Below are 25,000 nucleotides of genomic sequence, written 5' to 3' on the forward strand. Positions count from 1 at the left end.
ATAACCCCCCCCCCCCCCCCCCCCCGCCGCAACCTCCAGCCCGTCTCTTTGATTTCCCTTTAAAGACGGGCGCATGCTCACTTATTTACACGACACGCACATTAAAGGACACCCACTCACACAGACCCACAGCACACACTTGACTGGCGACTGTCCGCACGTATGACCCATAGCCGGGGCTATGCGCATCGGGTGTGCGTGACTGAGTGTGAGGTGCAGCGACCCACATGCTGCGTTGCGTTACATTTCACGCAGAGCCAGCGCTGGGGACTTAAGCTTCAGTGTGTGCCCCGTAGCCGGAGTCCAGGTCTCCGGGTGCACTGCTGCAGCGGCGTAGAGATCCTCCCGTGGGCTTGGCCATGACGTCCGCCCCTTACGCTCTGTCCTCGGTGGCGCAGCGAAGATCGCAGCCTTCCCCCCGCAGTCCTGGAGTGGGCGTGTGCGAGGCTGCGAGGCAGTCCGTTTCCTTATTGGAGGTGTGGTTTTGAAGCTGAGGGCTGCCCTAAACGTTCAGCGTTTGCCCTAACGTGTAGCGGTGTTCAAGGCTTTGTGTGTGCGCTTCTGACCGCTTTACTACTGAACACGGTCACTGGTACTGAGCGCTGTCTGTGGTTCTCGGTGCTGTTCATGGTGCTGTGTGCTATGTGCGACTGAGACGCCAGACGTTGTCCTGTTTCTCAGGTGTGCTGTCTGAACAGTGGTGCTATGCATCAGCCGCTGAACACTGCCAGTGCCGCTGTCCTTGGTCCTGAAAGCCACCATTGGACAAGAACAATGTGATGACCTCTGTCTCTGCTTCTCAGTGGTGTCAGCTATTGACGGCTCTCCCTGGTTTGAGAGTTATCCCTGGTTCTGAAAGTCACCCCTGGGGTGCATTCAATAACTGCGGCACTCTGGGACGTTGTTTAGCTTTTATTAAATGGGCTGTTCACTCTGAAACGGTTTTTGACATTTCGCGACACAATTCAGTGGTAGTGCTCTTTCCAGTTCTGGGTGTGTTGACACTGTGACGGGCTTTGTCCCAGTGTGTTGGCCATGTCCATTTTTTGGTTGCACAAATTTTTTCAAAAGGCACATCACCTAGTTTTTGAAATCCATTTCAGATTTGGACCATATTTTGTGTGCTGGCACTGAATGCCAGGCAGTGTATGTATAACAAATTTCATGCTGATTGATAGCTGATTAGTGTGTCAAATGACTGCTGAAATTTAATTGGCTGATGGAAGCCATATTTTTCACAATTTCAACTGTTCTGTTTAACATTCTATAGGATCTGTATACCTACATGTACAAATTGAACTTAATTTGCTATTTTGCCTGGGAGTTATGAGCATTTTTCACAAATCTTCTATAATAGTGCCACCTATAGGTCAATGACAAAAGAAAGACCAAATTCGGTGTTCATCCATCAAATCATCTACCAATTATATGTGTCAGGTTTCATTATGATCAGACATTGCATTCAGGAGTTATAAGTCCTTATGTGAAATTGTGCCACGCCCTTAAATTTCATTGGCCTGTAGCAGCCATGCTGTTTCTCCAATCCATTTTTTCTCCATAAATTTTAAAGATCTCTGACCAGGGAGTGGATTAAAGCAGGCATTTTGCCGGTTGGTCAAATGGTCTAGGAGGAGTTGTCGTTTGAAGGTTCTGAAGAAAACTCAAAATGGCGAAAAATGTAGTCAGGCGCAAATGAAAACTATTGGAGCCATCTGTTGCAGCTTGAGCTGCAGAATCTCTGCAATTTTCATAGAATTTTCAGCCCAGGCCAAACAGTTACAGGCAAAGGTAATGCATATAATCTTTAATTCTGTAAACCTCCTTGGTTTATAGTTTCAGGCCTATTCCATATTATATAAAATTGTAGCCAGACATTATTATTATTATTATTGGCTCAGTGGCTCATGTTTTTGTTCTTCAATATCAGTTAGCTCCAGACACTCGGGCCATTGGCTGCAGTGTGAAAGTGTGTTCAGCCTGGTACCATGTTAGCTTCGGAGCTCCTGACAGGCCTGGTGCTGGGGCCTGTGGCAGGGGGGCAGCAGGCACCCTCTCCGCCCGCTCTGGCACCTTCTCCGCACGCTCCCTGAGTCGTGACTGTTCCAGCGCGGTCCCTCCGAGCAGTTCCCCCGCTGCAGGGATACACAAGAGCAGAGAAAGCGGCTGAGCGATGGAGAGAGAGAGAGAGTGAGAGAGAGAGAGAGAGGGGGTGAGAGAGAGGGAGAGAGAGAGGGTGAGAGAGAGGGAAAGAGAGAGAGAGATAGAGAGAGAGACAGAGAGAGAGAGAGAGAGAGGGAGAGAGAGAGCGGAAGAGAGAGAGAGGGAGAGAATGAACAAGTTCCATCTGAATCTGTCAGAAAAATAGAAGGTGTGCAGATTTTGGATATAGATTGTATGTTTTTTTTTTGTTTCCAGTTAATTTGATGAAGTGATAATTTGCGTGGGGCTGCAACGCATGTCTTTGAGCCGCCCGCACGTCTCTTCATCGGCCTGAGAAATCACAGAAAGGGGGCAGACGTGTAGAAAAGAACCGTCTTGTATGTGGAGAGGAAGCAGCTTTAGTGGAGCCTGGACTCTAACCCAGCCTGCTGTCCCTCACCATATGGGCTGCTGACAGTCAATAGGTCTAACCTGCAGAGGTGGGCACACACACACATACACACAATTACATGCACACATGCACACACACCCTCCAGCTACTTACATACACACCCTACAGACTACACACACGGATGTACATGCACATACACACATACACACACATTCTTCCCCACACCTCCACCCAAAACACTGCCAACAGTAAATTTCAATGCTGGTGAAACGTCTGATTGACATTCACTGCGGTTATCACACTGTATTGATTAAATCATTACGTTTAATAATGACGAAATGTATTACCACTGGAGTGACACGGACTTACAGTAGGTGTGCATTTTGAATGTAAATGTGGGCACAGTAATTTATTTTTCGTGTGTACATCGAGCCAGATTTAGCCGAAAGCTGATCTCCATCGGCATTTCCAGGGGCAGGTAGAGAAGAGAGAGAGGCTGGCAGAGACCTGGTACATTAACAGGAAATGACCGGTTGTTGTGTAACATTGACTTGAGCGGGCCAAAAACGCAAAGACACAGATGCATTTAATCACGCTTCACACGCGAGTGGTTTTGTGGACGCAAAAAAAAAAAAAAATAATAATAATAATAAAACGGCAGCGATATTTGCAGGCCTTTCTGCAACATCGGCGTTATTCCCGGTATGAAAATTCCGAAATTCCGAACACTGCCGCATAAACCATTTTTTTTTTCTTTTTTTTTTTTTTCCGAGAGCGTTGTGGAAGATCAGCAGTTAGCATGTTTCACATCAGAAGTGCCCGTAATCGTTTGTACATTCGCCAGGTTGATGATTAACCTCCTTCCTTCTGTGTCCTGGGAACGCTGCTTCCTTTCTCGCCTTAATGAGAACGAGCCGGCTCGGTCCAGTCCGCACGCAGCCCTTCCGTGTTTTAAAATGGCACGGGTCTTCGCAGAGCCGTTCCGCTGTACGTTTTTGTGCTGACGATGCTGGAAATGGCCGCCGGAGCCGCGGCTTGCGGCGGCGGCGCATGTGAGCGATTGATCCGAGTGCGGCGTGGCGTCCCGCGGCGTAGCGTCCCGCGCCAGAGGTGCCAGGCGACCGGCCCCGCCGATGTCCCGAAGACACGCCTCATCTGCCGTCGCCCGCGCTCACGGAGAGAAGCCGCCGGCCGCGGGGCAACTGGCACCCTGCCCCCGGGCCTGAGCGCAGAGATGTCCTAACGGACCCACAGACAGATGTCCTCGGTGAACGGCTTTATGTGAAAGCAGGACCGGCAAAAAGCGCGCCACAGTAGAGATAGATTTCTGTTTTTACACACGGCCTTGTGCCAGAATGGATGGAGCGAGGGGGGAAAAAAAGCCCCTTCATGTTTTAACAGAGGATCTTGGTGTCCCCACATCCCTCTCTGTGTCTGTATGGCGGTTAGGGGAGAGATTCTGTCAGAATCAGCTATCTGTTCTCTATGTGTATATACAAGCACACACACACACACACACAACACGCACACATGCACACACACACACACACACACACACACACACACAGAAATGTTGTCATGCGTAAAGAGTGCAGAGCATGCTGGAACACAGAGAGAGGCAGGTGGTAACACAGCCAGCAGCAGCCTATCTGAGCCTGAGAGACTGGGCAAGGGACGAGAGATGGCTGGTAATGGAGGAGAGAGAGGGAGAGAGAGGGGGGGGAGGGAGAGAATAGCAAGGGACACAAATGAAGGAGAGAGAGGGAGAGAAGGAACAAGGGACATGACTGAAGGAGAAGGTTATTTTTCTTTTTTTCTGTCACCGTTTCCACTACTGCAATAGCACAGGGAAAAGGGGGATGGGGGAGGGGAATGTAGAGTAAGAACACGGAAGGTGAATGGAGAAGGAGAGGAGAGAGGGAGTAGAAAGGAGGAGAAAATGAAGGGGTGGAGAGAGAGGGGGGCCGATGGGGGGAACTAAGGATACAGCAGCAGTGAGAATGAGAGAGGGTGTGTGTGAGAGAGAGAGAGAGAGAGAGAGACAGAGAGAGAGAGAAAGGGAGGGAGGGAGAGCAGGAGGGAGAGAGCAAGAGCAGAGGAAGGGAGGGGAGGGAGGTGAGAGGGAGTGGCTAACTGCTAGGCTGTCAGCTGAGTGAATGTGTTCTGCTGAGATCAGCAGTAAAGGCAGAGGGAGAGAAAGAGGAAAGTGAGAGAACGGGAAAATGAAAGGGAGGAGTGATTGAGAGAGGTTGAAAGCAAGATGCAGGCAGAGGAGAAAAAGCAATGGGGGAACAGTTTGAAGCCAACATGTCTTTTCAGTCCAAGCTACTATATCAGTCCATTGATTTCCCCCTCACCCCTTGTCAAGCTGTGGACCCTTCCGACAAGTGGGACAGCTGGTGCTGCATTCAGGTCAGGGCTGTACCATTTCTTGGCTGAGGGAGAGACTGGAAATCTTTTATCTCTCCTGTTCACTATAAACCAGTCCACAGAAGCACATACATTCTTGCAGTCATTTGTTCACTCTATATACCATGTACGCACACACACACACACACGCACACACATACACACTCGGTTTTGTCACAGCACATCACACATGTATTTAATTAGGTTTTATTTGCTATTCCTATGGAACACCACGCCAGAGAATTGGGGGAGGTATCTGTCGTGCTGATCCTCCAACATAGTTTAGTTGTGTGGAAGCTAGCTTGCTTGTTTACTAATAATTGTCCGAAAAATTAAGGCTCGCTAGACTGATAACTAGCTGCCTACTTAACTAGTAGCTACCTAGCTATTCTTCGGTTGGTTCATTACAGCACCGCACTAGCTAGCAGCCTTCTGTGCTGTTAACTTATAATTAAAGCTAAAAATACTGAACAATAGCCAGTGACATTAACTATACATAAAGGTTCACTACAGGTAACAAGCTAGCTGCTAGCAGTTTCCACTCGTCACCCGTAACGTTAAGGTTAGCTAGCTGAGTCGAGGAAATCCTCTACAAGCATTCAAAAGAAAAATGCCCACCTCAGGCTGTAATCGCCATTTACTTGTAATTCATGGTAAAGGAAAATGACTGAATCCATGCCTACACCCTTTCAGCTAGACTGTATGTTTGTGTATACATGTCTCTCTCTACGTTCCATTATCTTATGGTTCATACATTTATATGCATTATTATAACGTACACAGTAAAAGAAGAAACAGTATCCCAACAAAAATATATTTGCAACATACAAAAATGCCAAGTTACTTACGCATGCAAAGCACTGTCGATAAGTAATTAAAATGTGCGAAATCTAGGGCTGTATACTGTGTAGAGTGAATGTAGAGACTATGCAGTGCATGGTTTACGTGATAACATGAGGATGGTGACCTGTAGTTTTGCCCTCAACACCAAGAGGGCAAGATAGGATTTCTGAAGTCATTTTTTGAATAGTCAGCTCATTACAGTCCCTTAATAATCTCATTCAGTTTCCACTGAGGTGTTGTGGCTACAGGTTTTGTTCTATGATACCTATTAATTCTACTAATGAGCTAATTGTGTCTTAAATCAATACCCTGATTAGTTGACACTGGTGCTTTATTTAGTGCTGGTCTAAAATAATCACCTCCCAGTCTTCTCAGGTAAGATTGAACACCCCTGGTTTAGAGACTTTGCACCCTACGCCAACCACCTGGTCATTTGGTCCTTAATTGTTTAATCGCTTGCTTTCTTTTGACCATTTACCACAGACTACTGCAGTTAGAATGTCTACAGCGACACCTAGAGGATGAGGACCACAATACACGTTCAATATTTAATATTTAAGGGTAGAACGGGGGTGTCAAGCTCAAGTCCGTGAGGGCTGCCCTGTCTGCAGATTGTTGTGCTTTCCTTTCACTCAGCAGCCAATTAAGGCCTTGAGAACAAGGTTTGTGGATTGTTTAGCCAATCAACAACTTAAATGAATCACCGGTGCTTAGGCACACCGAAAACCAGCAGACACTCTGGCCCTCCAGGGCCGGATTCCGACACCCGCGCCTTAATGAAAGAAAGGGCATATGTGTTATGAGAAAAGGTGTAAATGACCCCGGCTTCTAGGCGTGCTGTGATGGGTCTCTCCCACCTCCATTTGCTTGGTGGAAGTACAGCACAAGGAAAGACAGAGAGAAAGAAGGTGATTCAGAAATAAAATAAGATACGCGTTTATACTAGCTCAAGGCTACTGTAGTGTAACATTTTTTAGTGTAACATAAATGCGTGTATGCGTGCATGCTTGTGTGTGCTCGTGTGTATATGTGTGTGTGTGTGTGTGTGTGTAAGACTGTGACAGTAGCTTTATTCAGGTGAAAGGCAGTGGGGGGAAGCCTGGAGACACAGAGGGGTCAGAACCCCATTAAGAAAGCAGCCATGCACACAGAATTCCCACAGACACTGCCCGTTAGCTGCACCAACAAGGACAAGCTGACACAGACGAATGAATGCACTGCTAAAATGGTTTATGTTATGAACATAATGGGGTTTGATAGCTGAGTGTGTTTCTGAATTGTGTGTTTGCGTGCAGGTTAGTGTGTGCAGGGGAAACGCACAGGTAATCTATGTGACCTAGATTCCAGCGAGCGCCTGCTGCCCGATCCCAAGACTGCACTGCTGTAGAGTGCATGCGGCACGGCGGAGCGCAAGGAGTGTATGGCTGTGTGCTCGTACTTACGTACGCCGCTACTGTTTTTGGGGTGTTTTTGAGCCATAATGGAGACCAAAAAAAAACAAAAAAAAAAACAACCCCAATGAGAAATCAATTGAAAAGAACCCCTCCCCTGGCCTTGTTACCGCGGTGATGCTGGGATTCTATCAATGAGCAAAGGGCCCTGTTGCCATGGAAACAGTTATGAATGAGAAGAGGCCAGTAACCATGGAAACTATGTGAATGAGGAATGGCCCGTTGCTATGGAGATGCCGTGAATGGGAAGAGACCTAGTGGTTTGGTACTGGAGAGGGTCTTCTATCATCATCCCCACCATCATAATCCTTGGTGAAATCATAATTCTAATAAATGACTCAAGAATTAAGGAATTCTAGTCTCAGACCGGCAAATTTACACTGACTCATACTAGCATATATGCCTCCCACTTCTCTCTATCTCAAACACGCAGAGACACTGTCTCGCACCTCCACTCTATGTGGGATAAGGGAAGGGTGATCCTGGAGTTCTCCTTCGGATCTGATTCAGAGTCACATGCAAACTTCATACAGTCTGACTCATTCAGCCATTGTCACATATTTGCAGACAGTCGTGAGACACCAAGCCCGTACAGCTAGCACACACACACATCATATGATTGCTTGGTTCTGTGTAGCCTGCACGCATACACACGCACGTGTGCACATGTACATAGACACATATGTGTGTTGTGTGTGTGCAAGCAGCTTCATGTGATGGGCAGCCCAGTCCTGTTAGTAGCATCCCTGTGTGTCTGAGGGAGATTGTCAGGTGCATCCCAGCAGAGATCACTCCCGTCAACACTTTGCAAACACCTCCTCTCTCCGTGTGAATCCCTCGCTTTAATCCCTCCTTCATATCCTGCCATCACCAGCCTCTCCTGGGCCTGGCAGACTGTGCCTGTGCTGCAGTGTTCTCACTCCTTACGTCCTCTGCTGCAACAGCCCTCTCACTCGCTAAACTATCCTCCCTTAATCCCAACTCTGCAACAGCCCTATCACTAAACTATCCTCCCATAATCACAGCTCTGCAACAGCCCTATCACTAAACTATCCTCCCATAATCCCAACTCTGCAACAGCCCTATCACTAAACTATCCTCCCATAATCCCAACTCTGCAACAGCCCTATCACTAAACTATCCTCCCATAATCCCAACTCTGCAACAGCCCTATCACTCGCTAAACTATCCTCCCATAATCCCAACTCTGCAACAGCCCTATCACTAAACTATCCTCCCTTAATCCCAACTCTGCAACAGCCCTATCACTAAACTATCCTCCCATAATCCCAACTCTGCAACAGCCCTATCACCCGCTAAACTATCCTCCACTCATTTATACACACTTATTTTACTACACACTTACTCAGAAAAACACTCAGTAGCACTCTGAACAATAATTATGTTACTGCAGTGCTACTCAGCAGTACTGCTGCCCCAGAGGCAGTGAAGCACCCTGATCTGACTGCACTGCTAATTCAATCACAGTGTAGCCGAAGTGAAGCTGTGTTACTACACTTCTGTTGGGTGATAAATGTGATGATTCACACTGTGCGTCAGACCGGGGAATATTGGAGGATGCAGGGACAGTACGGAGAGTTTTACTCCGCTCCCCGAGCTAATGTGACCCTGTCACCACCCCCCCCCCCCATCCTGTCTCCCCTCCTCTTTTTCTTTCCCTTCCATTTCACTCCTTTTTCTTCTCTTTATCCTCACCTTCCTCCTGTCACTTATCCCTGTGGTGTCAGGTCTGTGTCATTGCAGGTAGCCCCTCCCCCACACCCACCAGAACTTCACTTCTTTCCCTCCTTTTTTCACTCGGTCTCCTCTCTTCCTCCATTATTTCCCTTAATTTCTCATTCCCCTCTGTTTGTCTTTGGGGCTCATCTCTCCTTGACTACCCCTTTTTTTAAATCCCTCCCTCTGTCTGCCCTAGTCCCTTTCTTCTTCTCCTCTCTCTTTTTCTCCAGCGTTGGTTCAGCTCTTGTCTTGTTCTTCTCTGTTTCCCAGCACTATCTAAAATTCAGCTCCCCTCCTCCTCCCCATCCCAGAAAGAGATGGAAATTTCTGGTGTCACCCCCCCCCCCCCCCCATTCACCGGCTGTATACAGACTGTGACTCAGGGAGAGAGAGACGTAGAGCAAGTTCTCATTTCCAGTAATCATGTGCTTTGACTCAGCCATTCTGTAAAACACTGTGCGCACACCAGGCACGGTGTGAATCAGTGTCCTTTATGCCATAGTGCCATAGTGACTATACAGAGGCGACCACAGTTGCTGCAAGGGCTCTTTCACCTGCTCATCGGATTTGTGTGTGTGTGTGTGTGTGTGTGTATGTGTGTGAGACTGCACGTGTGTAGATGCGTGTGTGAGTGCGTGGGACTGCATGTGTGTGCTTGTGTTTGTGTGTATGTGAGACTGCACGTGCGTGTGTGTGAGACAGTGTGTGTGTGTGTGTGAGTGAGACTGCACGTGTGTCTGTGCGTGTGTGTGTGTGTGTGTGCGGGTGTGTGTGTGTTTCTGTGTGTCTGTGTGTGTGTGTGCGTATGTGTGTGTGTATGTGTAGTATGCGCACAGGTGTGTGTGTGTCTGTGCGTGTGTGTATGTGTCTGTGCGGGTGTGTGTGTGTTTCTGTGTGTCTGTGCGGGTGTGTGTGTGTTTCTGTGTGTCTGTGCGTGTGTGTGTGTGTGTGTCTGTGCGGGTCTGTGTGTGTTTCTGTGTGTCTGTGTGTGTGTGTGCGTATGTGTGTGTGTATGTGTAGTATGCGCACAGGTGCGTGTGTGACTCACAGACCTGATCAGCACACACGTGTACCTGTTTGTGTGATGCATATGAATGGAGAGGGGACAGTGCCCACTGCAGACAGCAGCTCTATAAATAGGAGTGACTAAAGATGGGAGTAAATGAGCCAGTCAGCAGACTTTCCTCCCTCTCACATCCTGTGCACTGGGCTGTCTGTCCAAGACCCAAGTCTTCTCTACTCCTCCATCTCTCTCTTCCTCTTTCTCTCTGTCTCACTCACTCTCTGTACTGCTTTCTGTGTCCCTCCTCCTGCTCTCTCTCTAACTCACTCTCTACCTCACGCTTTCTTTCTTCTCTCTATTTGTATAATTTTTTTTAAATGTTGTTAAACCAGGAATTCCTGTTAGATAAGGATTCTGTATTCTTGATTTACACCTTTTAAAAAATGGATTCAGTGCGTCCCTGAAATTCACAGGAGTGCCAGCAGAGTTTTAAGTTTTTTCATATCGTGTGTTGCTGTTGCATCATATTGTACACTGTGCTGTGCGTAACTGTAATGTCAGGGGCAATGTCTCAGAGGCTTGGGGATGACAGCTTTGCTCCTGAGCTGTCCCAGTGCTGTGACTCTCTCTGCCCTTTTCCACACTCCTTCGTTCAATTCATTCAATTTTATTTGTATGAATTGAATGAGAATGTATTGAATGAACTCCTGAAGCTCGTAGTGTCTCTGTACGTCTGTAACCGCTGACTCTCTCTCTCTCTCTCTCTCTCTCTCTCTCTCTCTCTCTCTCTCTCTCTCTCTCTCTCTGTTTCTCTCTCTCTCTCTGTCTCTCTGTCCCTCTCTCTGTTTCTCTCCGTCTCTCCAGGATCTTGTCCACGGTGGGCTCGGATTTTGACCTGCGCACGCTACGTGCCGTCCGAGTGTTGAGACCCCTCAAACTGGTGTCGGGAATTCCCAGTGAGTTCGGCTGGGGGCCATGAAGCCTGACAGGCCTGGGGAGGGCCGGGAGGAGGGGACGAGGGGGCGAGGGGGCGAGGGGGGGGCAGAGTAACGGGACAAGGGTGGGGAAACAGCACTTTAGGAGCGGGAGGAAAGAACTATGGAGAGAAAGAGAGAACGCATGCTTGAAGGGGCTGCCACAGAACTAAAGCACTAAGAGGAGGAAGATAGTGATCGGAGGAGAGTTTGAAAAAGAGGATTAGACCATTGGAAAGAAGTGCGATCCTTAATCTGATAATGGAGATACAAAGATTTATAGCCTTTGTTTTATGACACAAAGTTTCCCTGTCCTTCCAGAAATGGATAGATTGCGTCAGTGGTCTGTATTCAATTGACCTGTTCTTTAGACTTACAAGTAAATCCGAGCTTTGCACTGTTTCTTCACAAACTCAGTTTGTCAAGTTAGTTTTAGCGTTGGCTGAAGTCACCAAATTATCTCTGTGAAAAAAACAGCTTTCAATTATTAGTCAGAGTTAAGGAGAAATTTTGATTGAATCCAGGCATGGATTTCATTACCAAACATGTGTTTCCTCCTCCAGGCCTGCAGGTGGTGCTGAAGTCCATCATGAAGGCCATGATCCCACTGCTGCAGATTGGCCTGCTCCTTTTTTTTGCCATCCTCATGTTTGCCATCATCGGCCTGGAGTTCTACATGGGCAAGTTCCACACCACCTGCTTCAATATTATCACCAGTGAGTCCCTTCTTCCCTCTTCTCAGCAGCGACCGGCTGTGTTTGTACACAGACGCCAGTGTCTGTGGTGAAACTTTTGATGTCTGTGCCTATATTCTCAAAAAAAAATGTAGAACCTGTTAAAACAAAAATGTAAAAATTCAGTGTGAAAAAATGTTGTCACAGAACCTCGTAAATTTTTAAAGCGTCCATTATGGTGAATGATGGCGCCAAACCTGCTTTTTCAACTAATTTTTGTGATGTTTTAAGTGAGTATTAAGACTTCGCCTGCTTTGCTTAAAACATCAGCTTATATTGAATCACAGTGACTTAGCAGTTCCTCTTATCCAGAATGAATTAAACAATGAAGTACATAATTGCTTTCATCATGAGTAAAATGCAAAAAATGCAATAGTATTATAGAAAAAGATAATAATCAGCAGCTAAGTGATAATAAGTGCCAGAAAAATTATAAAAAATATTCTTACTGTTCAAGGTATTTATTGACTTGAGGCAAAATCAAGTATCTCCTAAAATCCAATAACTTAAATGAACTTGGAAACTTTAACATTAATAAATGTATTGTTTGCTTTTGTTGTAATTTATGCACAGTAACAGACTGATATTTAAAGTGATCAGTGTTGCGTACAGTAGCTTGGAGCCATTTGCCCGTCCTGCCAGTGGTAAGCACAGGCGCCGTCTCTCTCCCCCTCGCAGTGGAGATCGAGGAGGAGTTCCCGTGCGGGAAGGAGGCTCCCTCGCGGCTCTGCCCCAACGGGACAGTGTGTCAGGGATACTGGCTCGGTCCAAACTACGGCATCACGCAGTTCGACAACATCCTGTTCGCCGTGCTCACTGTCTTTCAGTGCATCACCATGGAGGGCTGGACCGACCTGCTCTACTATGTGAGTGAGGCTGTGGTGTACCTGTAGATGCGTACCTGTAGATGTGCCTCTACAGTCCCGTGAAAACGTATCTGCGCCCTTCCTGATTTCCTCTATTATTGCGTATTTGTCACACTGAATGGTTTCAGGTCTTTAGACAAAATGTGAAAATACTTTTTCATGGCACTGTTTGCATGTGTGCCAGTACATATTTACCTGTAGATGTGTGTCTGCAGACATGTACCTGTCTGAAAAATCAGACATCTTTACACAGACAAACATATACGGTCATACTCACACACACACACACACACACACACACACACTTTGCAGGGTAGATGCAGGTAAACTATAACTCGCCGTTGGGGCAGAGCTTGATTATGTTTTTTCGTCCATTCCCTCGCTGACTCCTCTACCCCCGTTTCCTCCATCTCCTTCCCCCTCTCTCTTGTCCCGTACTTTCCGCTTGCGCTCTCCCCCTCCTTCTCCCCTTCCTTTTCTCCCTCTCTCTGTCCTCTCCCTCCCTCACTCTCTCCCTCCCTCTCTCAGTCTCAGTTGGTACGGCTCTATATTTAACAGCCTCTGTTCATTCCTGTGGCTGCAGGAGAAGGATCTGCTGAAAGTTTAATGACCCAAACGGCTGCAGTGCTGTACAGTGGCAGCGCTCTCAGACAGAAAGAGAGAACGCTGCATTTTCCTGGGCATTCTTTAATCTGTGTCTACATGGCAGCGAGACATGGCCAGTCTCACAATCCACTATATTAATGGCACCGTTTCTTTGACTAGCATTCAAGACATATGCATGTATAAGTGTGCACACATGCACTGGCATACACACGCACATCCTCTCACACACACACTCCCTCACACATGCACATGCAATCAAGCAGACAACACACACACATATTCATCGCTTAGTCCAGGTTGACAATGATGCTCTGTCGTCTTTCAATTCATACCATAATTTGGCTGTAAACATGAGATGTTTTTTTTTCTGTCTTTAGAAGATAAGTGTTTATGTTGTAACCCCTGACCTGCTGGAGACCCAGGACACTGCACACACACAAGATAATCACGGCCTTTCATTAGCACCATACGCAATAACAGCAGTAATGGGAGCCTTACTGACCTGTCCGTATGTCTGTCCAGAGCAACGATGCCTCAGGGAGCGCCTGGAATTGGATGTACTTCATCCCCCTCATCATCATCGGATCCTTTTTTATGCTGAATCTGGTGCTGGGTGTGCTGTCCGGGTAAGTCTGTCTGTCTGTCACATTATCTGCCTGTCTGTCTTACAGTGCACAGTGTTTTGTTCCTCTCTCTGCATTGTACTCACTGTCTGAACTTGTGTCTGTAAAGCTGTCGGTAGCCTTGTTAGCCTGTTAATACCTCAGATTTGTGATTTTAATGAGAACAGCAGCTTTGTGTCTCACACAGAAAGGACTGAAGGGAGATCTTCACTGCTGGAAATAATCAGCATAGTAACCAGCTTTGTGTGTGTGTGTGTGTGTGTGTGTGTGTGTGTGTGTGCGTGTATGCATGCATGCATGTGGGTGTGTGTGTGCGTGCATTTTCATGCGCACATGTATGTATATGCGTTTGTATGCCTGTGTGTGTGTGTGTGTATGTGTGTGTGTACATATCTGTGTGTGTGTGTGTGTGTGTGTGTGTTTCACAGTGAATTTGCCAAAGAGAGGGAGCGTGTTGAGAACAGAAGCGAGTTCCTCAAGCTGAGGCGGCAGCAGCAGATAGAGCGGGAGCTGAACGGATACCTGGAGTGGATCTGCAAAGCAGGTGAGCAGGGCGGACCGACGCACTGGCTCAAACACACTGACTCTGCTGGCGACGCACTCGCACACAGCCACTCCTCAACCCACTCACTCCGCGACTGAGAGACCGCAACCGACGCACTGTCTGGCACACTGAGTCACTCACTGACTGTGACACACGCTAGTGACCACTGGCATCGTGACGCCTTCTGGACAAGAGCGCCTGTTAAATGAATGTGAGGTAATGGATGCATAGTGAGGCCTGGTCCTCCTGAGGGATGCACAGGTACTGTCTGAAACGCTTCCTGCTGCAGTAGCGCTGGGCTCCACACGCCTGTCTGCGTGTAAAGGGTGCAGTCCTTGCTGCCCTGCTGTGTGTGTCCTGCCCAGAAGAGCTCTGTCAGATTTAGCCCTCTCTCCCTCTCCAGAAGAGGTCATCCTCGCTGACGAGGACCATGACGGGGACGACCGGATGCCCTTCGACGGTAACGGCCGCGCCTCCAGGCCTCTCCTCATGCCTGTACTGAGTGTGCGCCCCCGCCCTGCCTGTCCTCCTGCCTCAGGAGGAGGTGTACACCTGCCGGTCTGTGGCTGTGTGGGACACCCTCTGCCCTCAGGCGCTAAAGCCAGAGTAGCTTTGGCTCTTTTCACGTGAAGGTTTCGATCATAGTCAAGACCTGGTGTGTGTGTGTGTGTGTGTGTGTGTGTGTGTGTGGTTGTGTGTGTATGTGTGTGTGTGTGTGTGTGAGTGAGAGGGAGACGAGAGAGAGCATGTGAAGGAATATATGTGAGAGTGTGTGTGTGTGTGTGTGGTGTGTTTGAGAGGGAGGGCATGTGACTGAGTGTGTGTCAGTGTGTGTATATGTGTGTGTGTGTATGTGTGGGCACGCGTGTGTATGTATATAACTCACTGGTTATTTCTCCCCAAGGATCACGGCGGAGGCCGACCATAAAGAAGAGCAAGACTGACCTGCTGAACCCGGAGGAGGGAGAGGGGGACATGGGCGTGGGTGAGTCCCCACAGCACAGCACCGCCAGAGAGCTCCCAAACTCACACGAGCGCGCCGAACAGCCACTGTGCTGAACAGCCACTGCACCACAGCCTGGCGTTTCACAAAGCCGTCTAACTGTAACCATGTTCATTAGGAGGACCTCGCCCCAAAGACTATTCACTTCACGGGGCCCTGAGAGTAGGAAGTTTGGGAATCCCTGAGCTCAGATTCCCATTCACGCATCTCAAACACACTTCACACTGACCTGGCACCCGTGGGACTGTGCCAACGCAAGTGCTGTGTAATTATGTGAAGTATCACATATTCCAATGCATTCCATCCTCTATACTGTCAGTTGTGGGAGTCCCAGGACCCGGGAAAGGGTTAAAGCTGTATTCAGTGCAGACCAGACACAACTGGAGGGATAGCATCTGACCAAGATAAAAAGGGACTGATACAGGGGGCGTGTAATGGGGCATAGAGGTCATTTGAGACAAAAAGCTAATTGTGATCAAGCTGGTTAGCAGACCTGTGTGTTTGAACAAAACAAATCGATCAAAATGTTGCTGAAAACCAATTTCAATAAAATATGAAATAAACATATGTAACGTTGCATTTTGTGAAACGCCTCGATTGTTACAAATACAAAAGGCTTTCAAAAACTGTTTAGGAAACAAAACAGGATGAAGTTATGATTTCTGCCAGGGTTAGTGAGAAGTAAAAATCCAAGGGTGTGGAATCAGTTAGGTGACATTAAACTGGGCACGAAGCTATGAATTTATATCTTCCACTGGGGTTTTTCCAGAGCGGTGTTTGATATCAAGTCCCTGCTCTCCTATTTCCTGCGCCCCCCCCCCCAGGCTCGCCCTTCGCTCGCTCCAGCATTAAGAGTGCCAAACTGGAGGGCTCCTCCTTCCACAAGAAGGAGCGGCGGCTGCGCTTCTTCGTCCGCCACGTGGTGAAGACGCAGGCCTTCTACTGGACCGTGCTGTGCCTGGTGGGCCTCAACACGCTGTGCGTGGCCGTCGTGCACTACGACCAGCCCGAGCTGCTGTCCGACTTCCTCTGTGAGAGCGCCCCGCCAACCGCCGCACGCTAGCCAAACACGCTAGCGCCCGACCGAACACCTGCACCGAGCAAACACCCACACCGACACATCGTAACCGCTTCTGTTTATTCAAACTAAATCTCCTTACCTCGCTTTCCTGCTCTCTTTTCCTCCTCCTTCTGTTATCTTTTTACCTCCTCTTTCTCTATCCTGCACCCCCTGTGTCTCTTCTGCTCTCTCTCCCTCTCTCTCTCTCTCTCTCTGTAGACTTTGCGGAGTTCATATTCCTGGGAATCTTCTTGTCGGAGATGTTCATAAAGATGTATGGACTGGGGTACCGGCCTTACTTTCACTCCTCCTTCAACTGCTTTGACTGCATTGTGAGTGTCCTGCCGAACCTTCGGTCCGCCTTCCACAGCCTTCCACAGCCTTCCACAGCCCTCACTGCTGCCATCACTGCTGCCGTCACTGCTGCCGGCAGTGCTGCTGATGGCCGTTCTCTAATCCAGCCTTAAAGTTTTCAAAACCACATGCACTGCCACACTTAATATTTCTGTGTTTGTGCCATGCTGTTTGTTAAGGTGTGTGCTCTGTGTGTGTGTGTGTGTGTGTGTATGTGTGTGTGTGTGTGTGTTGCAGGTCATTGTGGGAAGCATATTCGAGGTGATCTGGGCCGTGATCCAGCCAGGAACCTCCTTTGGCATCAGTGTCTTACGAGCTCTCAGGTTATTGAGGATCTTCAAAGTGACCAAGTAAGCGTCCTCGTGTCTGTCCTAATGTCCGTGTCTTTCTGACCCGTCCGTGTGTTTTTCTGATCTCATCCGCCTTTTTGATTCTGTCGTTGCGTTCAGCCGACCTGTGTGTTCCCATCCGTATGTATGGTCTTTAAAGCGTTTTCTTTTGTGATGATAGTTCCAGGCCCAGCGTGACCATGATTGAGGACAAGGGGGCAGAATAGAATAGGACATAGTGCTTGTGAGCGCTTAGTGTGTCGCTGGGAAGAGGCCTAGCTGAATGAAACCCAGTTGTGTGCCACTGCAGTGCTATCCCAGTCACAGTGCGCTCGTACCCAGGGCCCGGTCTGCGATCGCAGCGCTCTTCAATCGGCTCGCTCGGTCTTGGTTCCTACCCGGAGGCCTTTCTTTAATCGGCTCGCTCGGTCTTGGTTCCTGCCCGGAGGCCTTGCCCTGGCATGGCCACCCCGGTTTTTTATTTTTTGCCCGTGCTTGTGTGAGACCTGCTCCACCGTCTCTCTCCAGGTACTGGGCGTCCCTGCGCAACCTGGTGGTGTCCCTGCTGAACTCCATGAAGTCCATCATCAGCTTGCTCTTCCTCCTCTTCCTCTTCATCGTGGTCTTCGCTCTGCTGGGCATGCAGCTCTTCGGGGGACAGTCAGTACCCAGCTCTTCTCCCTCCCCAAACCACGTAGCCCCCTCCCCACCCATCCCACCCTAACCCACTCGGAATGTCTAGATACTCCACGTTTCATGTTTGAATAATAGAAGCACAGTCAGTTTGATGAGTTAATGCTCTATGATGAAAATTAAATCCTGTGTTCTTTTTCCTATCCCTCGTTTAACTATTCATTCTTCATTTTTTTCCCACCAATTTATTTTTGCAGATTTAACTTTGAATCAGGCACACCCCCAACAAATTTTGATACGTTTCCTGCAGCAATAATGACCGTGTTTCAGGTGAGCGTGCATGCACGTGTGTGTGTGTGCGTATGCATGTGTGTTTGTGTGTGTGTGTGTGTGCGTGTGCATGTGTGTTTGTGTGTGTGTGTGTATGTGTGTTTGTGTGTGTGTGTTTGTGTGTATGTATGTGTGCGTGCGTGTGTGTGTTCATGTATGTCTGTATGTGTGGTGCATGTGTATGTATGTGTGTGTGTGTGTGTGTGTGTGTGTCTTGCTGTGACCTGCTGTGTCTCTCCTGCACAGATCCTTACAGGTGAGGACTGGAACATGGTGATGTACGACGGCATCGAGTCTCAGGGCGGAGTCAACAAAGGCATGGTCTTCTCCATCTTCTTCATCGTCCTCACACTCTTCGGGAACTGTATCCTTTCGCGGTGCATGCACGCGCTTACGCACGCACACACACACATGCACACACGCGCGCTTACACGCACACACACACGCGTGTACACACACACACACGCATACACGTGTGCATATTCAGTCATACCGTGCCACAGCAAGAAGCCTGTCAGTTCCATTTCAGACGGCCCCTTCAAACCCAGCATTTTACACAGGAATAGCAATAATGGGTGGGGGTGGTACATTTAACCAAGTTCATTCACATATACATTCATTGTGTGTCCCTCTCCTTTGACTCTCTGATCTCAGACACCCTGCTCAATGTGTTCTTGGCTATCGCTGTGGACAATCTGGCCAATGCACAGGAGCTGACTAAGGTACACTCAGGGGCACGCTCACGCACCCCCTCTCTCTTTAAGGGCCCCTTTGACCCCCTGTCTCCCCCCAGGAAAGATGTACTGTCCTGCTGTTTCCTCTTTCTCTCCTTCTCTCTGCTTCTCTTTCTCTGCATGTGGTGTTCATGGTAATCCTATTCTCTGGCACGCCTGTCTCTTGCTCTCTCTTTCTCTCTCTCTATCTCTCTCTCTCTCTCTCTCTGTCTCTCTATCTCTTTCTCTCTCAGGATGAACAAGAGGAGGAGGAGGCTGCAAGTCAAAAGATCGCCCTGCAGAAAGCCAAGGAGGTGGCAGAGGTCAGCCCCCTGTCTGCAGCCAACCTATCCATCGCAGCGTGAGTCCCTGTCTTCCTCTCTCCTCCTCCTCCTCCCTGCATCTCTGCCCCCCCTCTCTCTCTCTGTTTCTCCAGTTCAGCCCTGTGTCCTCCATCCCCCCTCCCATTTCAGCATAGCCTGTAATACCTCCTCCTGTACAGTAGGGGGAGTGCCTTTGAAGTCTTCCAACATGATTAGCGTGGTGCATGTTCTCTGTCCAAGAGGGGGAGAACATTCCAACACACATCAGTTTGAACCCTCCTGAAAGTGAAGAAGACATCTGCCCCTCATTCCCTTGACCTCCCCCCCCCACCCTTGAGACCAGTATGGTAACACCCCACCCCCACTCCCAGGAAAATTGTCATGTGGCTTTTTCGGTAGGCCATATGTTCAATCTTTAGGTAGCCAATATGTTCAAAGTGGAAATCATGTGTTGTAGTGCCAGTTTTTTACCACGGCACTGCTGTCCAAAGCAGGATGTCGGGTGTGAGTAGAACTTAGCTGGTGTGTACTGGGCCTTCTGTGTTCTGTAGAACTGTAGCTGACACCCCTCCAGGAGTATAGGCTGCCCTCCCTATTATACAGACCACTGATCTGCGAACAGCAGCTAAGATCAGCTAAGATCATTTGTCCAGCGAGCGAGCGAGACCTACGTCAATCTGATCACAGCACTCAGATTTTTTAGGAATAAAACAATAGGCTCCATTCACCTTTCAGGTGGCAGTTGGAATTTGAAATAGGACTGATGATTCGCAGAAGGGAATTTCTCTCAACGGGGGAGAGTTCACACGTTAAAGCACATTAGGCAATATTCAACTTCAGTACGGGGATTTTCTTTTACATTTTAGATTTGCTGCTTCATCTAAATTTTCTCACGCACAGACGGCAAATTAAACTCCACTGTCTGTCTCTGCAGGTTCTTTTCCTTCCCCTGCCACATGTAGTAACGTCGGTGGGTTTTCGTTATCGACCGCAGAGAAGCCCTTTTTATATTCACGTGTATGTTCCCTGGTTAATCCGGTGTGGGATTTGGGAGACGTGACCTCACGCAAACGCACGCACGCACGTCAGCGTAGGGCCACAGCCAGCGAATACTCCTGGAAGCCATGTTGCGGTCGCGTTGTCCACTGTCTCACTCTCACGCCCCTGTTTCCTCCTCAGAGAGACAGTTAACACTGAGCGTCTGCACACTACAGAGCCCTTGCTGGACTGGTATTTATTCATTTACTGATTCTGTTCCGTTCTTTTCCGTTCTGCTGTTCTTTCCTTTTCCCTTTTCCCTCGCCTCCTTTGTCCATGCATTTGTTTCCTCTGTGTTTGTCTTTTCTGTTCTGTCGTTGCTGTTTGGTTTGGTTTGTGTGGGCTGTCTTTGGCCGTATCGCTGTAGCTGTGCTCTGGGCTGGTGCGGGGTGGGGCGGGGCGGGGCCGGGGTGGGGCACTCTCTCCTTCCTTCCCTCCCTCTCCTCCATCTGTGTTGTTTTTGGGGCTGGGGGGTGCCTCTCTGCTCTTTCTGGGGTATTTTGGGGTTTGGGTTCTTTAAAATCGTGGCACCCTTTACTTCTACTTTATTCTTTTTCTTCCATGGACTTCCATGCCTTGGTGTCTCAGTGCTTCTGTTTTATCTACTGCCCCTTGTGAAGCACTTTGTGCGCCATGTTTGAGAAGTGCTATACAAATCAAGTTATTATTATTATTATTATTATTATTATTATTGTTATTATTATTCCCATAGTCTGTGGCTTTTTCTCAAACTGGGCCATCCTTGGCTGTCGGTTTTGAAAGTGCTGCCATCATCCATCTACCTGCTGCAGCTCTTTCTCAGAGCTCTGTCCACTGTGCGCTGACCCTTCAACCTCCTCTTCTGTGTTATACTTTCAGTGCCAGTCTGAGATTCAGCCCTTCTGACATTCTCTCCCCCTGCCCTTTCCCTCTCTGTCATCCCCCTCTCTCCCTCTCCCTCTCCCCCCTCTGTCCCTCTCTCATCCCCCTCTCTCCCTCTCCCCCCTCTGTCCCTCTCTCAACCCCCTCTTTCCCTCTCACCCTCTCTCTGTCTCTCCCTCTGCCCTCTCTCTCTCTGTCTCTCCCCCTCTCCCTCTCTGTTTCTCTCCCTCCTCTGTCCCTCTGTCATCCCCCTCTCTCCCTCTCTCTCTCCCCCCTCTGTCCCTCTCTCATCCCCCTCTCTCCCTCTCCCCCTCTCTCTCTGCAGTAAGGAGCAGCAGAAGAATCATAAGTCCTCTAAGTCGGTGTGGGAGCAGCGCACCCATGAGCTGCGTAAGCAGACCCTGATGACCAGCAGGGAGGCGCTGTACAACGAGCTGGACCCCGAGGACCGCTGGAAGGTGAGCGGGGGGCCGGGCTGGGGGCGGGGCCGTGAGGAAGTGCTCAATCATCAGACCTGAGTAACCCCTCCCACCCCACCCCACAGGTGTCCTACTCCCGCCACATTCGGCCGGACATGAAGACGCACCTGGACCGGCCGCTGGTGGTGGACCCCCAGGAGAACCGCAACAACAACACCAACAAGACGCGGCCCAGCGAGGGGGCGGAGCCGGACCAGCGGCTGAGCCAGCAGCGGGCCGAGGAGTTCCTGCGCAAGCAGGCGCGCTTCAACGAGCGGGGCGGGGGCGGCGGCGGGGGCGGCTCGGGCCGGTCCTTCGAGAGGGCCGACTCCGCCGAGTCGCGCTGCGGGCGCAAGGACCACGAGCCGGGCCAGCGCGGGCCCAACCACCACTCCCACCCCCACCTGGACCGCGCCGAGGACTGCGGCCGCGACCCGCACCGCCGCCACCAGCACCGGCCGCCCGCCGGCCGGCCCAAAGACGGCCGCAGCTCGTCCCCCCGCGGCGAGGGCGGGGCCCCGGAGCACCGCCGCCCCCGCCAGCATCGCAGACCCCCCGAGGACGAGGACGGGGGCGGAGGGGGCGGGGGCAGGGGCGGGGGCCGCGGCGGACGCCACAGGGGCCCGGGAGGAGAGGGGAGCCGGAGCAGGGGGACGGACGGGGACGGCGAGCACACGGACGGCGGGGAACGGAGACAGAGGCGCCATCGCCATGGCGCCCAGTCCACCTATGAGAACGACGGCAAGAGGGACAGAGACAGGGACAGAGTCCGACAGCACAGAGTTAGGAAGTGAGTGAGCTTGGGGGGATACTTTTGGGAGGGTAATGGACCTACTGTACCGCTGCTTATCTCTGAGCTTTCTGTGTGTTAATCTGACATCTGCTTTTGCTTGACTTAACTTTTCACCAACTAATCCCTGTTTCTCCTCCTACCTCTTAATTCCACCCCATATTTTCTCTCTCCCCTCCATCCTCACTCCCTCATCCTCCACATTGTTCCTCCCCCACCCTCTCGATATCTCCCCTTCTCCACCTCTGTTCCTCATGATCTCTCTCTTTTCCCCTCTCTTTCTCTTTCCCCTCCACTTCCTATCGCCCCTTTCCCCATCCCTCCATCCCTAAACCACCATGTTCTCTCCTTCCTCTCCCCCTCTTCAACTGTCTTTATCATGATATCTCTCTCCCTGTTTCTCCTCCACATCCCTCCCAACACAACCCCCTCATCCTCTCATCCTTTCTCACCCCCCCCCCCCCCCCCCCCCCCCCCCCCCACACACACACACACTCAGGGAGGGTCAGGGTAACGGCCCCACCCTGTCCACCACCCGGCCCATCCAGCAGAATCTGCCGCGGCAGGACAGCCAGTACAGCGAGGACATGGACAACGTCATGAACAGCAAGCTGGCCACGCAGCCCCCGGCGACACGCAACCACGCCCCCAACCCCCACGCCCTGTCCAACCACAGCCTGTCCAGCCTGCCCAGCCCCACCAACAACAGCACCACCACCCAGAACGCCGTCAACGCCCCCGTCAGCAACCCCCAGCCCGGCGGGGGCGACCCCGGAAAAACCCCCGAAAACAGCCTGATCCTCACCAACCCCGCCTCCACACCCATCAACCCGGGCAAGACCGGCACCAAGAAGCCAGAGCACACCGCAGTGGACATGCCGCCTGTGTTCCCCTCCAACAACGCCATTCTGCAAGGTGAGCGAGGATTTCCCTTAAACCCGGCTCCCTCATTTACATCCTTCGTTCCCAGAGCTTGACTGGCTTAGTTTGTTTATCTGGCTTGGATTTGCCTGCCCTGTACTGTACAGTAGGTCATTCGCAGTTGAAACCAGGGAAGTGGGTGGAGCCTCTCCAAGTTGACTGACAGTTGAGCTCCTTCCCTGTGTGACCTTTGGGTGTGTTTCGCTTGCTTTAGTCCTGTGGTTAATGCCAGTGTTCGCTGAGCAGGGTGCAGCTGTGAGTCACGCAGTCCTTTCTTCTCCTTTCTTCACTTTCCTCTCTTTCACTCTCTTCTTTTCTCCCTCTCTGCTCTCTCCGTATAATATCTGTTCCTGTCCTTTGGAAGGCCCTCTCTCTCAAATTCAAATTCAGTTTATTGCCTTGACGACACGTTGGTGCTGTATTCCCGAAGCAATCATTTGCATAAGATCAAAATGAACAATCACATCATCAAGTATGTTATACATATTAATACTGACTCGTTCTCTCTCTCTCTCTCTCTCTCTCTCTCTCTCTCTCTCTCTCTCTCTTTCTCTCTCTCTCTCTCTCTCTCTCTCTCTCTCTATCTCTCTATCTGTCTCTCTCTCTTTCTTTCTGTCCCCGTACGCAGTGAATAAAAATGCTAACACGGAGCCCCTGCCCAAGAAGGATGAGGAGAAGAAGGAGGACGACGACGACGACAAAGGGGACGAGAACGGCCCCAAACCCATGCCCCCCTACAGCTCCATGTTCATCCTGTCCACCACCAACCCGTGAGCGCCCCCCGCACCGCCCGCGTGTCCGTCCTTCTGCGGAGGGCCGGGCTGTCTGTCCCTCTGTCTGTCCCTCTATCTGTCTGTCCCTCTGTCTGTCCCTCTATCTGTCCCTCTGTCTGTCCCTCTATCTGTCCCTCTATCTGTCCCTCTGTCTGTCCCTCTATCTGTCTGTCCCTCTGTCTGTCCCTCTATCTGTCTGTCCCTCTGTCTGTCCCTCTATCTGTCCCTCTGTCTGTCCCTCTATCTGTCCCTCTATCTGTCCCTCTGTCTGTCCCTCTATCTGTCTGTCCCTCTGTCTGTCCCTCTATCTGTCCCTCTGTCTGTCCCTCTATCTGTCTGTCCCTCTGTCTGTCTGTCCCTCTGTCTGTCTGTCCCTCTATCTGTCTGTCCCTCTGTCTGTCCCTCTGTCTGTCCCTCTGTCTGCCCCTCTGTCTGTCCCTCTATCTGTCTGTCCCTCGTGATGCTGAGGGGTCTCTCTCTGTGGCTCAGCAGGTTAGGGTTTCGTTAAACTGAAGGTAAAGACTGGACCTTACAACAGGGATTTTCAACCATTTCTGGTCCAGGGACCCCCACCCAGGCTCAAAGCCATCCAGGGGACCCCCATTCTAAGTTAAAAAGTAGAGTACACTCAGGGGCCCTCAGGGGCCCGCAGACCCCCTGTTGAAAACCTAGGCCTTACACTGTCCTTATTAACACAAGGTTGGGTTTTTTTTTCACTGAAAAACAATGAACGAGTGTGAGTGTGTACAGTACCATGAATGTGTGAGTGAGTGAGTGAGTGACCGTGTGAGTGTGTGAGTGTGTGAATGTGTGAGTGAGTGAGTGCGTGAGTGTGTACTACAGTGCCGTGGGTGTGTGAGTGTGTGAGTGTGTACTACAGTGCCGTGGGTGTGTACAGCGCTGTGTGTGACGGGTGTGTCTCTCTGGCTGCAGGTTCCGGAGGCTGTGCCACTACATTGTGACGCTGCGCTACTTTGAGATGTGCATCCTGCTGGTCATCGCCATGAGCAGCATCGCGCTGGCCGCAGAGGACCCGGTCCAGCCCGACTCCCCCCGAAACAACGTGAGCC

The 25,000-nt window shown here is 50.2% G+C and overlaps 1 protein-coding gene across 24 annotated transcripts in view; it reads left to right on the forward strand.

The window, feature by feature from the left end:
• Positions 1 to 25,000, forward strand: part of LOC118216561 (voltage-dependent P/Q-type calcium channel subunit alpha-1A-like) — a 111,235-nt gene that overhangs the window by 31,876 nt on the left and 54,359 nt on the right. For 18 of the 24 annotated variants that reach the window (XM_035397847.1, XM_035397846.1, XM_035397843.1 and 15 more), the window contains exons 4-24: positions 10,862 to 10,953; positions 11,535 to 11,687; positions 12,384 to 12,571; positions 13,700 to 13,803; positions 14,229 to 14,344; positions 14,748 to 14,804; positions 15,249 to 15,329; positions 16,172 to 16,378; positions 16,627 to 16,739; positions 16,999 to 17,111; positions 17,619 to 17,750; positions 17,981 to 18,053; positions 18,300 to 18,417; positions 18,708 to 18,775; positions 19,021 to 19,127; positions 20,269 to 20,319; positions 21,314 to 21,446; positions 21,533 to 22,236; positions 22,736 to 23,151; positions 23,786 to 23,927; positions 24,864 to 24,993. In XM_035397847.1, the coding sequence (XP_035253738.1) occupies positions 10,862 to 10,953; positions 11,535 to 11,687; positions 12,384 to 12,571; positions 13,700 to 13,803; positions 14,229 to 14,344; positions 14,748 to 14,804; positions 15,249 to 15,329; positions 16,172 to 16,378; positions 16,627 to 16,739; positions 16,999 to 17,111; positions 17,619 to 17,750; positions 17,981 to 18,053; positions 18,300 to 18,417; positions 18,708 to 18,775; positions 19,021 to 19,127; positions 20,269 to 20,319; positions 21,314 to 21,446; positions 21,533 to 22,236; positions 22,736 to 23,151; positions 23,786 to 23,927; positions 24,864 to 24,993 (3,298 nt within the window). The remainder of the gene's footprint in view (positions 1 to 10,861; positions 10,954 to 11,534; positions 11,688 to 12,383; positions 12,572 to 13,699; positions 13,804 to 14,228; positions 14,345 to 14,747; positions 14,805 to 15,248; positions 15,330 to 16,171; positions 16,379 to 16,626; positions 16,740 to 16,998; positions 17,112 to 17,618; positions 17,751 to 17,980; positions 18,054 to 18,299; positions 18,418 to 18,707; positions 18,776 to 19,020; positions 19,128 to 20,268; positions 20,320 to 21,313; positions 21,447 to 21,532; positions 22,237 to 22,735; positions 23,152 to 23,785; positions 23,928 to 24,863; positions 24,994 to 25,000) is intronic. The other 6 variants (XM_035397858.1, XM_035397862.1, XM_035397863.1 and 3 more) reach the window with 1 other exon arrangement.

The sequence above is a fragment of the Anguilla anguilla genome, chromosome 17 (assembly GCF_013347855.1).
Source record: "Anguilla anguilla isolate fAngAng1 chromosome 17, fAngAng1.pri, whole genome shotgun sequence".
Lineage (NCBI taxonomy): Eukaryota > Metazoa > Chordata > Actinopteri > Anguilliformes > Anguillidae > Anguilla > Anguilla anguilla.